The 17,960-nt window shown below is 29.1% G+C and overlaps 2 protein-coding genes across 2 annotated transcripts; both read left to right on the top strand.

Annotated features, from left to right (window-relative positions):
- The first annotated feature begins 2,806 nt into the window (after positions 1-2,806).
- Positions 2,807-4,423, top strand: LOC109604790 (protein Rae1-like). Its single transcript, XM_049969696.1, has 5 exons — positions 2,807-2,934; positions 3,089-3,136; positions 3,213-3,478; positions 3,530-3,894; positions 3,958-4,423. The coding sequence occupies exons 3-5, from the start codon at positions 3,218-3,220 to the stop codon at positions 4,382-4,384; spliced, it is 1,053 nt and encodes a 350-aa protein (XP_049825653.1). The 5' UTR covers positions 2,807-2,934; positions 3,089-3,136; positions 3,213-3,217; the 3' UTR covers positions 4,385-4,423.
- Positions 4,424-4,620: 197 nt separating this feature from the next.
- LOC109604792 (phosphatidate phosphatase LPIN3-like) lies at positions 4,621-7,056 on the top strand. The gene has a single exon (XM_049969956.1). It carries the CDS (start codon positions 4,621-4,623, stop codon positions 7,054-7,056), a length of 2,436 nt encoding a protein of 811 aa, XP_049825913.1.
- The last annotated feature ends 10,904 nt before the right edge of the window (positions 7,057-17,960 follow it).

Here is a 17,960-nt window from a genome sequence, read left to right on the forward strand (position 1 = left end):
ATGTATTTATCGAACGGTTTAATTATGTTTTTGCATCTGCAGCAAACACAAATTCGCCATAGAATTCTTGATTATAAATTGGAACACAATGGGAGCAATGCGAATCGGCGCGACAGTTTTAGCTGAGATCGTTCTGGGTAAATGGGGATTTTTAATGTAAATGAATAATGATTGCACAACTAAAGCGGCATTGGACAACAGCTAATTCGAGCAATGCGGTTTATTATGCCTGATGCGGGTGATTATTACTCCCACCAGAGGATTAGTATATCGATAAATTTGGCAATGCACAGGGATTGAACCACTTACCGTGATTATTATATATTGTGCGATTGTGTATGCATGCGTTACACTATGGCAATTATTATTATATGTATTCGATATTGTTAACGAGATAATATAACTGCACCATAAATTTTGTATGCGCATGCAAAAATAAATTACCTGCTATTTAATATAATTAATTTATCACCATTGATTAACGCATCCTAACAAAATACTTTCGTTAATCGGAAAAAAATGGAAGTGGTTTAAGTCGTTGCATCGATCTGTTTTAAAGGGATGCTGAAAAAATAATGTCAAGTGATGTGTGCAGATGACCAAAGGGGGAATTGCAAGGCATCAGGCAAAGGGACAAATGATGTAATACTCGTTGTGACCAGAGCCGGTCAGTGCAAAGTAAATATTTGCAAATGGGAAAGGCCCACAAAGTCAGGCATACACAACTTGCGACTAACTACAAATCAAAACATTCGTAAGGGCGTCCTGATTAATATTTGTTTTAGAGATCTAGGGTCGCAATTGTTACTACAAATATATACACAAACTTGCCCGGCATGCGAAACAGAACGGGGCCAATCAGTTCGATAATTTCTGTAATCAGCGATGAGGCAGTCGACAAATCAACGCTGCTTAACATCAGGTTCCATCAATTTTCATTGATACGCAAAGTTTTCGATTAAATTAATATTACAGCCAATTTCAATTAGATTAGAAATGAAAAATTAAACAACGTTAATTGTTTGATATCAAAGGTATCGAATGAAATTTCCGGCTAATTGTTAATATTCAGTAAGCCTAATATCACCCCTTCCATCAATTATTTATCGACCACAATTAAATTAAAATCGCATGGCTATTAAAAAAAACGCCCCTGCAATTTGCAGCTCCCAGACAAGGTCCCATTATAAACGTAATTATAATAGTTCGCATTCGAACGTTTCGATTTGCTGCCTGAACATAAAAACGAATAATAAAACTAAATGTTTAATTTAAAAACAATATCGAAGCAATTAAACCATGCAGTTACTCGGCGTGGAAACATGTACCACAAACGACCATACGCATACGAGGGTGTTTTCCAAATTAAAACAACAGGGATCTACAGGGTGTGACAAACTTCTGTATTGATTAACGAATTGTGGTTTCGTTATGTCTAATTTCTGTTCTTCATATACATTTAGTTTTTCTAGAGACATGGGAAGTTATGTAGATGGTAAAATCGATTTTTGAATAATAATAATTATTATTATTAATATTTTGCAGCACACGACAGAAGAAAGCTTCTAAATTATTCTAGCATCTCATCGAACTTCACTTAACCTTCCTTGAAGTTTTCCTGCAAGGAAAGATAATTGACTTAAAATATCTTGTGTGCCATTGTTACGAAGTAATAATTATTCTAATTAAATAATCATATATTTCACGTTTATATATGTAACATTTATTACTTGAAACTTTATTATTAATTTGAAAACTTACGTTTCTACTCCTTGTGAATCTGAATGAAATCACGAATATTATTTTTAAACAATCAGAAGCAAAAGTAGACAACAAGAGGTGCTTAATTTAAAATAAAATTGGTGAGCTAACAAACCGAAACTTCTTGTTAAGAAATTACAAGTGTCCACAACTTCTTCTCGAACTGGCAGGTCCTTGTTAAAAAGATTTTTACTAGAAACTTGGAAACGTTTTAACAAGGTTTACTGGCCACATATAATACAGTTTTTCAATGAAACTCCACAGTCGATTGTGCCGACTGCTTCGAAGTGGACGCCTCTTGAAAGCAGGATCCGGACGCCTTCTAATTATGGACCATTCTCTAATTACAAGTCACGTGACCGGTCACCCCCGTTTTAGTGTACGCTGACTTATTGCACTTGACGTGGTCCGAATTACGCTCGTTAACTATTTAAACCATAAAATTAGTTTTAAATAAGCGGCAAAAGGGACGGCACAACAGCCGAAAAGGGTCCGACCTCACTATCGGTTCTGGCTGTCCTGTCTCCATTTAATTCGGGTCTGCTATAACTCAATTTTATAACTGAAATATTTTTAAATCCGTTTAATGCTGCAGGATGGCCGGAGGATGATTAATTATCTTATTATTAAATTGACGTGATCTATATATTAGATGGAGATGATTTATTACGTCGATGTTGGCTGACAGAATAGTTGAAATTATTAAATCAGTAATTTTGCCTATATTAGTAATACTAATAACATACTGGGTTATAGAAATTGCTTGAACAAATTCAATTTTTTATTTTGTCATTATTTTAAAGTTGTAAACTTATTTTAAAGTCTCTAAACTAACAATGGTAACGTTTATTTATTTATTTTTTTCGAGTCACAATTTACTTCATCCTTGATTATTTGATTAGAATGATCCTAAATGATTGGTTGACACCTACCATCTAAACTATACTCAGATAAGGAAGTTCCGCTGAATATGTGAAATTTCATTCAACAGATGTCGTTAACCAACATTGAAGTATTGTTTACATACATAATGGTTTTTGACACAGATTGGTTGATTTGAATTTGGCGCTTAAAAAATGTGCAGTAAATAAACTCAGAAATCAAAAAGCACCATTTGCTCTTTAGTAGTGACCTTGGACAGACGATTGAGATTGCTCCATATGTCTTATTAAGGTTAGTATTTTTCTGTCGTATTAGAAACTAAATGATATTAAAACATAATTCTTTGGAAAATTATGTTTATAAACGAATTAATTTTTCATTAGAACCGTCCTCACCGTTGTAATTCGTCGTATTTACGTGTATTAGACGTGTTTTGTGTTTTCAGTGCATCCGACGACAACTTGAAGGTAATCCTTTAACCAAACTTTAAAATGTAAGTAAACATCCAATATTTGCTAGACAATTCGAATATTAACTAAATAATTCAATCTAACTTTATTTTATTATAGTTATCATGTTTAGTACTTTGCGTAAAGACACAATATGTCAACCCAAGGCCACGAATGATTTTGAAGTTACACCGCCACCCAATGACTCAATTAGTTGCCTCGAATTTTCCCCATCTACTCAACAACATAATTATCTAATTGGGGGCGGCTGGGATAAAACTGTGAGATGCTGGGAAATTCAGAATTCTGGCAGAAGCGTGCCCAAATCATTACAAGTATCTGAGGAACCAATCCTCGATGTATCTTGGCATGATGACGGCACGAAGGTAAATTTAAACATTTTCAGAAATGTCTATTTGATATGAATTTTATTTTAGGTCTTTATGGCTGGTTGTAATAAACAAGTAAGAATGTGGGATTTATGTAGCAATAAAAGCATTCAAGTGGGAGTACATGATGCGCCAATTAAAACTTGCCACTGGATTAAAACACCTAATCATTCATACCTAATGACTGGTTCCTGGGATAAAACATTAAAGTTTTGGGATACTAGAAGTTCCAGTCCGATGTTGACTATAAACCTGCCTGATAAATGTCACTGTGTCGCTGTTGATTATCCAATGGCACTCGTTGGTACTGCTGATAAACAAATTATTATTTATACATTAGAAGGACAACCACATCAGTACAGCATTTTAGAAAGTCCTTTAAAATACCAACACAGATGCGTCGCTATATTCAGGTATACACAATTCCCATCTAAGCCCATCACGTATTCTTATTCAATGCAATTGTTTATTTACAGGGACAAGAATAAATATCCGGCGGGATTTGCTTTGGGATCTCTAGAAGGCAGAGTTGCCATTGAATACGTAAACCAAAGTACCAAAAACAATTTTACGTTCAAATGCCACAGATCTGTACCCGTTGATGGAGTACAAGATATTTACGCCGTTAACGATGTGGTTTTCCACCCGATCCACGGAACCCTCGCAACTGTCGGTTCTGATGGCTACTTCTCCTTTTGGGACAAGGATTCCCGAACTAAATTGAAATCTTCCGAGACAATGGGGCAACCGATAACAAAATGTGCCATAGATCACACTGGTCACATGTTTGCTTATGCTGTTGGTTATGATTGGAGCAAGGGACATGAGTTTTATAATAACACGAAAAAAAGTCATATTTTTGTGAATTATTGTAATGAAGATATGAAACCTAAAAAAAATTAAATCTTTTCAACCAAATTAAACAAATAATTTTTGAAGTTATTTTGTTATTTGTATTTGCCTTTTAATAAATGTTCTTGAAATAAATGATTTAAATTAAAACTGCTTTCTTATTTAGAAAATAATGTTTCTAACATCTACATTCCACATTATTATAATGCATTTGACTTTATTCAACAACAATAATATATTATTTCTTATCTTTATTTATAGGATTACAACAAAGTTACCTGTAAAAGATGTACGGAATGATGAAAATGTTCTCCAGTATGAAGGAGTTTTACAATGACATAAACAGAACGATGATGACCGGTGCAATAGACGTGATTGTAGTGGAACAACCCGATGGCACATACACGTGTTCTCCGTTCCACGTTCGATTCGGTACGCTAGGAGTACTCAGGAGCAGAGAAAAAGTGATTGACATTGAAATTAACGGAGTACCTCAAGATATACACATGAAACTAGGTGAAAGTGGTGAGGCGTTTTTTGTTGAAGAACTAGACAGTCAGAATGAGGTACCTCAGCATCTGTCTACTTCACCTATTCCGGAAAAATCTGAAAATAGTGTTGATCTGGAGGATGATGAGACCAAGTTTGAAAACGTAGCAAATGATTATCTACAACACGAATACTCAAGGGAATTAGAACTAGATTTAGATGATAGACAAATTCCAAAATACAAAAATGACAGGCATAATGATGAAGCCACAGATGGCACGAATGAAAGTAAAATCTACCAAACAATTTGTAATCTGGACAACATAGAACCAAACTTAAATACAGAAAAATATATAATGATGAAGGAGGAAGAAGTAGCCAGTGAAGGAAAAATAGCTAAGAAAAAGAAGAAAAAATTAAGAAAGAAAACCACCAGACTTAATAATACAGAAAAAATTCCTGACACTATCTCAAACACTGATAAAAGTTCGACCAGTGATTCATCAGCTTCAGAAATTCAAAATTTAGAACAAAGAGATAACAATGGCAAAGTTATTCCAGTGTCTAAGGATAATAAAATATTACCGGATTTTAATTTTTTTAGCGACACCGAATTAACATCCAACAATGCCTCTGACTCGAGACAAGCATCACCTGTTTACATAGAGTCGGTTCTATCAGACTCTGAGATTGAAGTAAATAAAAGCAAAGTAGATATTGATAATACAAAGAATTGGGAATGGGGTGGTTTCCCTAGCGTGCCCAACACAAATGCGACGACTTCTAAAGATGAACAGAAGTCTATTCTTAGCAGCTGGTTCTGGTTTATGAAGCAAAAACACAATGTACAAAATCCTCTAGATGGCGGAGTTTATTTGTCGGATGTTATAAAGGAAATTGAAGCTGGCAAAACAGATGTATATTGTACGCAGCTAAAAAAAGGCAACGATGTCGATTTGGAAAATAATCCATTGATAACGAAAAATAATGAAAATGTAGAAGAGGTTTCTCTGGACTCACATATAGAACTTTCTGAAATTTACTGTGATGATATTGCATTGTCTCTATGCGGTTGGGATCCCAAACCAACCGAAGAAAAATTCTTAGAGAAAATTGTAGAATATAGTGATTTATGCGACAATCCAATACTTTTTGAGGATTCCAACTTGGTTGTGAAAATTAAAGAAAAGTACTACTCTTGGAAAATCGCTGCCTCTATTATAACATGTATTATGGTGTTTGGAAAACCTTTATTGCAATCTTCGGTCGATAAATTACTTAGTTCCAATACCCCTCCAAATTCGTCTGAAGTAGATAATAAAGAGGAAAGCAACATTGAAGAATTGGATGAAACAATAGTTGAAAACACTTCAAGTACCCCAAAAGAATCAGAGGAAATTTGCACCCCACTTCAGAGGGAACTTGGATATCCGAATGTCAATACTTCACCAACTGATAAATATAAAAAAACCTTACGACTAACCTCCAAACAATTGAAGTCATTGAAGCTAAGAGATGGCATGAACGAAGTTGAATTTAGTGTCACCACAGCCTATCAAGGAACCACAAGGTGTCAGTGCCATCTATACAAATGGAAGTGGGACGATAAAATTGTCATATCCGATATAGATGGCACAATAACAAAATCCGACGTTTTAGGACACTTATTACCAATCGTAGGGAAAGACTGGTCGCAATCAGGCGTAGCCCAACTCTTCAATAAGATAAAAAACAATGGTTACAAGCTACTTTACCTCAGTTCTAGAGCTATTGGACAAGCACGCATCACCAGAGATTACTTAAGGTCAATCGAGCAAGGCGACCTTAATATGCCTTATGGTCCGATCCTTTTAAATCCCGCCTCACTACTGGCAGCATTCCATAGGGAGGTGATCGAAAAGAAGCCGGAGAAGTTTAAAATATCCTGTTTATCTGATATCAAGGCGTTATTTCCTGCAGGCTCAAATCCCTTTTATGCCGGGTATGGCAACAGGATCAACGATGCTTGGGCCTACAGGGCGGTGGGCATCCCAACCGCTAGGATTTTCACCATCAATCCCAAAGGCGAACTGAAACATGAGGTGACACAAACATTCCAATCTAGTTACTCCAATATGAGCATAATTGTGGACCAGATGTTTCCTGCAGTTGTTCAAGAAGCTGTGGAATATTCTCCGTTCGTTTATTGGAGAGAGCCGATTCCTTCCATTGATGATTTAAAAGAAACAACTTAATAAGTTTCTCATCAATAGTTTTGTAGTACTAAACAATTTATACTTATTTGCTTATAATATGCTTGCTTTGATTTATTAAATTAATTAAGTTGTTTATAAATTATTTTACATTAGACTGTTGTTAGTTTACGAATTTGATAATATAATTTGTATTAGTGTAAGAACCTTCTCTTCCATTGCTAATAAACACTTCATAATTAAATGAGTTTTCGCATAAATGATTTCGAATAAAAAGTTTTGTACGTGCATCGATACTCATAATAGTTCTATTTTACCGTGACAGAAATAATGATAATCACTAACGGACTTCAAATTCACTGGTCCAAATGTGTTTCCAGTAAAATTATTAATAGAATAATTGATTAGAGAGAATAATTAATTGCACTATTAGCGCTATCTGCCAATTTAAAAGTAACTTTTCATCAGGCGTAATTAATTACTGTCATTTGCGTTTGGTGAATTCCAGTGGCGCTTCAAAATTATCTATAGATACATAACTGTAAATTGAGATTTTATTTAACATCAAAGGGTATGTGGAGTTTTAAATATAAGAGCAACTAGAATGAACAAAAAATTATTTGGTAAACAACATTGTAAACATCGTCTTTAGTTGAAAATTGTTTAATTTTTTTAAACATTAAAGTGTGATTTTAATTGTGGAATTGACATTGAGATAAATATAGAAATTTTGAACATGGTCTGATTTTTATAACCATTTCTGAAATATCTACGAAAACTGATATTTGACAAATTTCAAAAACTTGTTATGACTTATTTATTTATTTGACAAATCTAAACCACTTTTTTAAAACACTGATTTGTATAAAATAAAATGCTTACCTTAAAAAAATGCATCACATATTTCAAAAAATCTAAGCAATTTTAAATCATATTTAATATTGTTGTTTATTAACTGATAATTTATTTCATTTTGGTTTTAAAACAAAAACAAAAAATAGTTAAGAGACTATAATTATAGTTTAATAGTTAGTTTAAATAATAATAAACAAATAATATAATAAAATAAAAAATCGAATCGAATTGAAGAAATTAATAATGTATATTATATAATTAAATTGTATATTATTTAATGCTAAAAATAATTTTAAGAATTTTTAAAACACTGAATACAAAAATTAAAATCGAATTTGGGAAATACAATAGAGAATTAATAATAATTAATTAATAATTAAAAATTATTATTATTTCATTCATATCAGTAATAATATAAATTATTTTATTTTTTGAATATTAAAATAACAGTTTAATTGTGGAACTCGCATTGATTTAAACAGTGGTGATTCGTACATGTTACAAATAATATATTTATAAAACATTTAAACGTCGATTTATGTAATTGAATATTACCATAGCTTTATTATTGGAAATTTGCTATTATTGTACGGATCAGCGATGAATAATTCAAGTTATTTTGTTGTCAAAGCCGAAGTGAAAATAATTTATGAAGTGTAAATAGTACCTTTTGTGTTGTAAAATGATGTAGTGACATTAAATAATGCGAATCTATTCGAGTTCGTTGTCTGTATAGTGGAACATGGCGGTCCATTCAAATGCTCTGCCAATGGATAATTGAATTTGTTTATCAGAAGTCAAACTGGATTCGATTTATTCCAGTTGGGCACTGTCAAAAAGCCTTTGGGGAATAGTTACCGCTTGCAGATCTATCGTAATAATCTACTCCTGCTGTTTGATGCACTGTTCGAAACGCGCCTGCTAAAATCGTTTGCATCTAGTTTATGTCACTGAATTCTATCAAAGAAAATGTTCCAGTTTTATTTAATTAAACGCCGTTCATGTTGCGTTAAATTAGTATTTTTTCACATGTGCATTTATTGCAACACTCAAATGAATTAGCAGTTTTATGATTATTATTTAATCTCGTTAATAAATTTAATGAAATTCATGAAAAACACATCTTTATAAATAATATTATAAGTTTTAAAATTGTTTTATTAGTCAATAAAACAAAATACAAAAACAAGACTCAATTACCTAAAATAAATAATTATTTTTATTTATTATTATTATTAATACACAATATAAAACAAAAATAAATTAATACAATACAAAAATTATAGTCAAATAATTATACATTTTATAATTAAATTAAATTAATACATATGAAATTTCTTACACATAATTACACACATAAAATTATTGCTTTTATTAATTTTAAATCTATTACTTTGTATTTAAATATTTAAAATATAAACACATTTTGAATACTATTTTAATAATTTAAATTAAAAGTTAAACTAAAAACATATTGAGAAAAAATTAAAATTATAACCTAAAGTTAAAGTAAAATTTAGATATGAAATTAGGAACATAAGAAAAATTAAATTTTAATTTAAAATTTAAAATATTTTGATCATAAACTAAAAAATGATCAAACTGAGAATGTGAAAACGAAAAATTAAAATATTAAACAAAACAATTTTTAACAGATATTAAGGTAGTGTAAACAAAATTTATAAATAACTCATTACTTTTGAAATACGACGAAACAAATAAGTAAACTAAATATTATTTAATAATATTATGAAATTATGGACATGGAATGAGATTAAAAATAAAATACTCGTTAAATTAAAAGACTTGTTAAATGTAATTAAAATAATACGCTAGTTGAATAAATTTGCGAGGATGAAATTGTATATGCTTATTAATATAATTTTAAAATGTTAGAAAACCAAATAAATCAAATTAAATATTAAATAAAATAATTAATTATTTTAGTAGTTTTAAAACAATACACTTATTATAAACAAACTTGTAGTTACCTAGCAAAAGAAGACACCATAAATTGCAATCCTTTGAAATGAACTGAGACTTTTATTGAAGCAACAACCCATTTAATGGTTTTTCGTTTAATAAAAATAAAAAATAGCCGGTAAATTGGAACAATTTTCTAACATAGCAAGTCATTTGGCGTGCGACGATCTAAAACTGTTTCCCCATTTTTAAGACATGTAATATCCACTTTTATATAAAATCCGACGTAGTGCGAGTGTAAATATTATGCCGGCTAAAACTGCGCCCGAAATGGATTTTTATATAAGGTGTCACGAGAAAAATGTCAAGTGGAAATAAGTCGGAAATTGATTTTTATTCGGCGGTAAAGAGTAATTGTAAGAAAAGTTATTGAATAGCATCCTGCTGAGAGTTTCTGCGACGGCAGGATTCAACGAATATACCGCAGTGCCGGGTGCAGGATGTATAGACTTGCGCCGCATTGCACTTCACAATCCCACTGGCTCGGAGCCCTGCTGCTAGCTGCACCTCTTGTGCTGATAAGCTGTCGTTTCGCCTCAACAAAATAAACAATAATATCTACTTGCAGGCTCTCCACAATCACAGACCTCCTTCTTCCCGTTCTTGCCGCGTCTTGCTTACCAACAAGGATTCCGTCGTGTACCGCTACTACAAATGAGTTGTTTGGGAAAAAGTAAATATTTGTCAAACTTGTCAAAAGCTTAAGTTACTCCCAGGAATAAAGTGCTTTCGTCCATGTATGATTTCCGTCTGCGGAAATAAAACGGGGAACTTTGAATCTATTTGCGATTTTTGCCTGGGTAATTTTATTCAAATAATACGGCCATACACGTTTTAGACAAAGTTTCAATATGTAATAAAATATAAATGTGGAAATGCTGGAACGTTTTTATTAAATCGAAAACGCCCAATAAATATTTCAGAAACACACCAATGTTTATTGTGCAAAGTAAACTACAAATATTTTTGTTTTCAGGTAGGTACATACATACAATAGTATTAGCTTTATTGTTACCAAATATATAACATATGATATTAGTTTAATCTGCATAATCATAAATTAATTTTCAAGTTAAAAAAGTTACAGAATAATTAATTCATTCGATAATATTTCTTAGAAATATACAAGAGAATTTAAAAATAACTATACTATTTAGATTACTTTAAGTTAGGTTAGTTTAGGTATGGTTAGATTAATTGTTTAATTCTCACCAAAAATAATAGATTTAATTAACAAGTGCCACACAAATAATATGTAAAATACATGAGTAAACCTCTATATAAATTAAAATATAATATAGAGAGCGTTAAAAAGAATGTAAAATATTTGAAGGAGTAATAGTATGAGTACGACCAAATGAGATATATCAGATTCTTTTTGACATTTATTATATTCACTTTTTTATTAAACACAGACAAATAAAGACTTCTACTAAAAATAAAGGTGTTTAAATTGTTCTCCATCCATTTCTAAGCAGACATTATATCTTTCCGCAAAAAATCTTCTAAAACATATTGGCTCGAATTTCCTGCAACTCCTCAAGACTATTAACAGAAGGTTTGTAAGTTATAATACATGGAGAAGAAAGTGAACATCACCATCATGTTGGAATTAGCTTTTAGTTCAAAAGACCACTCCTTGTGTTCTGCAGAAAGTTTATTTGTTAATAAATTCTAAATCTAAAAATATACAAATATTGACAAGATTCCATTCCAGCATAGAATTTTTAGTAATCCCAAACCTCTAAATTATGATTATTGACCCGTTTTAAATGAGCCAAACCTCCTAAACCCTAAAATGAACATAGAGCGAAGCAACAAACGTCAAAAGAGTGATTGTGCTTGATGATCACGTAGATGTAAGACTTGTTCTAAATAGTATTACTACAATAGTTTCTACCTCAGCTGATATTGCATACAGACACTCGTCTCCGAATTATACTCAAACTTTGGCAGAATTTCTTTCCTTCTTCCAGAAGGAAATACAGAACCTGCATAAACAGCACTATTTAATCTATAAACCGGTATCATGCAATGTTTGATGAATTCTTCCAAAGATGTGAAATGGTGGAGGTAGGCAATCTGGATCAGTTTTATAATAAGGATATCTCAGTGGCATCAGTGATTCAATTGTACACCAATATAACGACTATTAAATACTCAATTGTGAAAAAGGCTGCACAATTATTAAAACTATTCCGTTTATTTTAGTTCATAATATTACACTTTTAAATATTTTACGTTTTTGTAATACCCCCTACGTCCAATAGAATTTTATTCTTTAATTGTGATAAATTGAATACCTAAGTAAGATAAAAGTTTATAAATTTTAAATAATTATAATTAATTAATTGTAATTAAAATCAAAACTAAAATAATATTTTCATATCTAAAAACTCTAATTAAAAGGAATAAAAAAGATATACAATATTTTTTAAAATTATAAATACAGAATGTTTTTCAAACAAAGTATTTGTATACAATTAAAGAATATACTTTAATCCATGTATTAATAATATACGAATAATTTAAACTTTATTTAAATAAACTAAAAAAACAAGTAAGGTTTATATTTAAAAAAAATTATATATCATATATAAAAATTTGTAAATATGTATACACTAATTTTGATCAGTATTATTATATATATTATATTTGGAATTAAATTGTTGAATAAATTTTTCATAATTAAATATTAATATTTGCTTACTTTAATTAGTTTTTTAGCATAAATAAATATAACATTATTAATACATAATTTGGAAACTGTTTAATAATGTTTTTGGAGATACAAATTTTTTAAACAAACATGTTTTATTTTTTGTAAAATTGGTGGATGCGCAGTATTTTAAAATGGTGGATGCGCCATATATATATTTAATTTTTGTGTAAGTAACACACAAATCTTATTTGATCATTTTTAAATTATTTAATTATATTAAATATTAAAAATAGTTATGAAAGAAAAAAATGAGGAATAAAAATTGTCATTTTTAATATTACAATATTTTCATTTCTTTTAAAAAAATTTGTAAATAAAATACACTATACACACTGTACAATATAAATACACTAATTTTGATCAGTATTATTATAAATTTGGAATTAAATTGTTGAATAAATTGGGAACTTTTTCATAATTAAATAGCAATATTTGCTTACATTAATTCGTTTTTTAATATAAATAAATATAACATTATTAATACATAATTTGGAAACTGTTTAATAATATTTTTGGAGATATATCTTTTAAAATTATAAATACAGAATGTTTTTCAAACAAAGTATTTGTAAACAATTAAAGAATATACTTTAATCCATGTATTAATAATATTCAAATATTTTAAACTTGTATTTAAATAAACTAAAAAAATAAGTAAGGTTTATATTTAAAAAAAATTATATAAAATGAATCTTCATAAATTTTAATTTTTAATATTTTAATATTACACATTCATATAACTAGTAAACAAAACTAAAGAGATATTTATGCTACAGAATTTGTACAACTCTGTAGCATTATTCGGTATTCCAAAATTTTGATGTCACATTTTATATTATGTTTATATAACTTAATATTTGAAACACTATCTGGCTTCAAAATCTTTTTATTTTTTAATTAAAAACTCAATATTAATTTTAATTCAATTAACTTTTTAATTAATGTGTAATTAGATTCAAATTAAAAATGTTAAATAAATAGTATTAACATGTGTAGATAAAATAAATTAAATTTAAAATATTAATGTTGAAATTTATTAATTTTATTGGTTAAATTTGTACTAAATATCATAATATTAATGATATATGAATTATTTCATCTAAAAGGTGAATACTAAGCAATATTTAATTAGTTACAAGAGGACTTAAGAATTTTGTTAAAATTAATATTCTAACTATATTTAATTTGGCTCAGTAATTTTTTTACATTGAAAGTTTATCATATTTTAAACAAAGTTATATCAGTAATAAACAAACGTAGAGAGTTGTTTATGCTACAGATTTTATGCAATTTTGCAGTATTATTCGGTAATCCAAAATTTTGATTTCACATTTTATATTATGTAATTTATATTAAATATTTGTAACTACCTAGTTTATAAATAAAGTTCATAATTAATAATAATAATACATACATCATTTTACTAACAATAATTGTAAACAAATATTTCTAAAACGTTTGTGCGCATTAAATATTAATCGTTCGAACAGAACAAAATATCCCAAATGCACATCCCGATTTCTCCAACGCTGGGATAAAATTGCGGGAGACCAGGTGCAAATCCGGGCCCCCACATGTGAATGAAACGATTGGCAGGCTCGTAAATAATGCACTCCCAAAGTGCCAACACTCCGCACGGCCTCGCCGAAAAAAATCCCCTTCTTCGGATGCACTTTTTAATGCTGCATAATTTTTAATTTATATTCAAAGAGGATCGGATTTTCGTACATCGAAACGATGACTTATACATACGAATCGCGTGAAAACCGTCTGAATTATTAACCGTGATAGTTGTTCGGCGATTGTTATCGAATTGAAATCGGTGGGGGTGTAATTTTTGCAATTAGGTGTAGCATAATTGAAATCCGTGTGCCTGTCGTGGGCCGGAAATAAAAAATGCGTGCGAAAAGCGCAGGCAATAAATCAATGGCGGAAGTTTTTCGGTCCCCGCGACACGGTCCAACTCTCTATATAATTATAAAGATTTTAATTAACTCGAGAATTGAAAGCATTAATCACACCGTGTTACTGATGAGTAATCAGCATATATAGTAGAGTTTCACCCTTCATGCCGCAATGAATTGTGGTTCACGGCTAACATTAATTTTCTACAATTGCTGAGTTCACAGTCATAAATGATTGGGAACACACTATACGGGATTAATTTAAACGACACGGCCTCGCGTACGCCATTAAAACGCGAACAATCTGGTAATTGGGCCAAATTGTACATGATAATTATTGATAATTTATATTTAATGGGGAATTAATCGATGCACACCATGCCCCACGTCCGGTGCTCAAGCAATCACCAAATTTCAATCGTTACGGGATGACGCATTCAATACGAAATTGACAAGTTGGGTATGTTCGCATATCAACATGCAATTGTTTATCTTAAAATATGTTTATATTATTATATCATTAAAAACCCAATGTAATAATTTACTTTTATTAAACATTTTTTTCGTTAATGACACTCAATACTACAATACTACTACAATATTTATACATAAACATATACAATATTTATACATAAACACATAAAATAGTAAATCAATAGACTTAAAATGCTCTGAAATTCAAGTTCTGGATACTTTGTGATACTTTTCGAACTGTGCTTAAGGTAGTTAATTCCGGGTCATAAATTAATGTGCTTTAGAGCACGTGTTTTCCTCATTAACTTGAATACAATCTGCGACAACAGACTAGAAATAATTACTGGTCGATCTTAATTGATCAGTATTATAATATATTTGGAATTAAATTGTTAAAATGAATCGGGAACTTTTTCATAATTAATTTTTAATATTTGCTTACATTAATTCGATTTTTAGTGTAAATATAACATTATTTGTACATAATTTGGAAACTGTTTAATAATATTTTTGGAGATACAAATTTTTTAAACAAACATGTTTTACTTTTTTGCAAATTTGGTGGATGCGCACATCTAAAATGGTGAATGCGCAATATATATATATATATATATTTTTAAGTTATTTAGTTATACTAAATATTAAAAATAGTTATGAAAGAAATAAATGAGGAATATTTGGAATTAAAGTGTTGAATAAATTGGAAACTTTTTCATAATTAAATATTAATATTTGCTTACTTTATTTCTTTTTTTTAGTATAAATATAACATTATTTGTACATAATTTAGAAACTGTTTAATAATGTTTTTGGAGATACAAATTTTTTAAACAATCATGTTTTATTTTGTTGCAAAATTGGTGGATGGGCGATATATATATGTTTAATTTTTGTATGGCACACAAATCTTATTTGATCTTTTTTATGTTATTTAATTATATTAAAAAAATAGTTATGAAAGAAAAAAAAGAGGAATAAAAATTGGCATTTTTAATATTTATATATTTACAATATTTTCATTTATTTTAAAAAATTTGGTAAATATGTATACACTAATTTTTATTAACTTTAATTTTAAGTCCTAGATTTTAACCAGTGATTGATTAACACTAAATGTTATAAATTGAAAAAAAAAAATAAATCTAAGAAAAATTTCAAGCATTTTAAGTGAAGCATAAAAATTATTAGTTTTGAAATTTCATATATGCAACAATATTTGGAAATCTGTAATAAAATTTTTAAATATATACAAAATTGTATTTTTTTCTTTTAATATAATTAAGTCTTATTTTACAAAAATTAAATTTATAAAAACATGAAATTAATAAATAAAAATCTAAATTTATTAATTTCAAATAATAATTTTTAAGCTCTATTTTTTAACATTAAATATTCAAAATTAAAACAAATATATTGCAATAGGCAATAATAGATTTTTTCTATTTTATAAACATGTACCCAAATAATAAAAATTCAATTTTATAAGTATTTACATTTGTACAAACTTCCACAAACAAATTGATAAATAAAATTCTAAATTTAAAATATTTATAAACAATTTTACTAATAATGAATTATTTTTTTTAATTTTTAAACCTCTTAACCTAATGCAACATATTTTATTAAATTATTTTTAAAAACTCTTTTCTCTCTTTTATTTTAATACAATTAACATGTTAAATAAATACTATCAATATATGTGGATATAATAAATTAAATTTAAAATATTAATGATAATGAAATTAATTTTGTTGGTTAAATTTGTATATACTACAACATTAATGAAGATATATAAAATAATTGTATTTAATATAATATTTCAGTCAGTATATTATTTTTCATATTTTGAATTATTTATAAACTATATTTAATTAGTGACAACCAGACATAACAATTTATTAAAATTAAACTATTTACTAGTAAATTTTTTTGATACTTTTAAAAATTATCCAGAATTTGTCTAGAAAAGGTCAGTTGTTTTATATTGAAACTGTATCAAATTTTAAACAAATTCAAATGTTTCATTACACAGCTGAACAACTATCAACGAACAAAAATCTAAAAACTCGCAAGATAAATTGCCGAAGCAATTATTACACTACGTTAAATCACAACGTTCTATTTCCACCACCACCTTACAAAACTAAATATATTTAATCTTATTAAGAATTTTGCAAATTTATTACTGCTTAATTGTCATCCAACTCCTATAATCCACGGTAAGAAGATCCTGAGTCCCACAGTTATCAGTTAATATCACTTCGATTGATTTGTTGCGGGGTCGGCCGGGAACCCGGGGGCGCAATTCCTAGCGGATATTAGTGCGTTGTGACAATTTAGTGTTGCCGGTCTGTTTATAATATCATTTCGCCCCTTTATCTGACAGACTCAATTTATGAGAGCGTTATATAGACTCGACATGAAGGCAGTTTCCAGCATTCGGTGCAAGAGACGTACAGACCACATTAAATGCGATGACATTCTTGGAGAGGGTGCTCAGAACCGCACGCCCTATATATGTATATCGATAAATTTCGTCTGCAGTACACCGGTGGCTTAACAAGATGCATAGCTTGTGGGTAAACTCTCGGTTTTACTGTGTTCATTCTATAATTCACGGATATTTAACACACTTGTTTGATGCTTAGTTTGACCTTATTCACCAGCTGTACAATTTGCTTTTACTCAATGGGTCTTGTTTAATTTATAATTGTATCTTTAATTTTGATTGTCATCTTTCGTATATTATTACATAAGCATCGGAGATATTATTAGGTTTATGGTTTATACTAATTAATTAACTATTTTTTTTTTTTTCATTTTATTTCATTAACATTATTTAAAATTTAAATATTAAATTTTAAAATTAAATTAACTATAATAGTAATTCTAATTTTAATTTATTACTGGCAACACTACACTCTATTCAAACGGAGTATAGAGTAATATAAACAAATTTAGCTGCATGCTGAGCAGTACAAATTACTGATCTTATTGATCAATTCGGA

The sequence above is a fragment of the Aethina tumida genome, chromosome 7 (genome assembly GCF_024364675.1).
Source record: "Aethina tumida isolate Nest 87 chromosome 7, icAetTumi1.1, whole genome shotgun sequence".
Classification (NCBI taxonomy): Eukaryota; Metazoa; Arthropoda; class Insecta; order Coleoptera; family Nitidulidae; genus Aethina; species Aethina tumida.

Excerpts from the sequence above, each read along its gene's own strand:
- LOC109604792 (XM_049969956.1), top strand. The coding sequence starts at position 4,621 with ATGTACGGAATGATGAAAATGTTCTCCAGTATGAAGGAGTTTTACAAT.
- LOC109604790 (XM_049969696.1), top strand. The coding sequence starts at position 3,218 with ATGTTTAGTACTTTGCGTAAAGACACAATATGTCAACCCAAGGCCACG. Across the intron at positions 3,479-3,529 it reads GGCATGATGACGGCACGAAG|GTCTTTATGGCTGGTTGTAA; the intron begins GTAAATTTAAAC and ends ATTTTATTTTAG. Across the intron at positions 3,895-3,957 it reads AGATGCGTCGCTATATTCAG|GGACAAGAATAAATATCCGG; the intron begins GTATACACAATT and ends GTTTATTTACAG.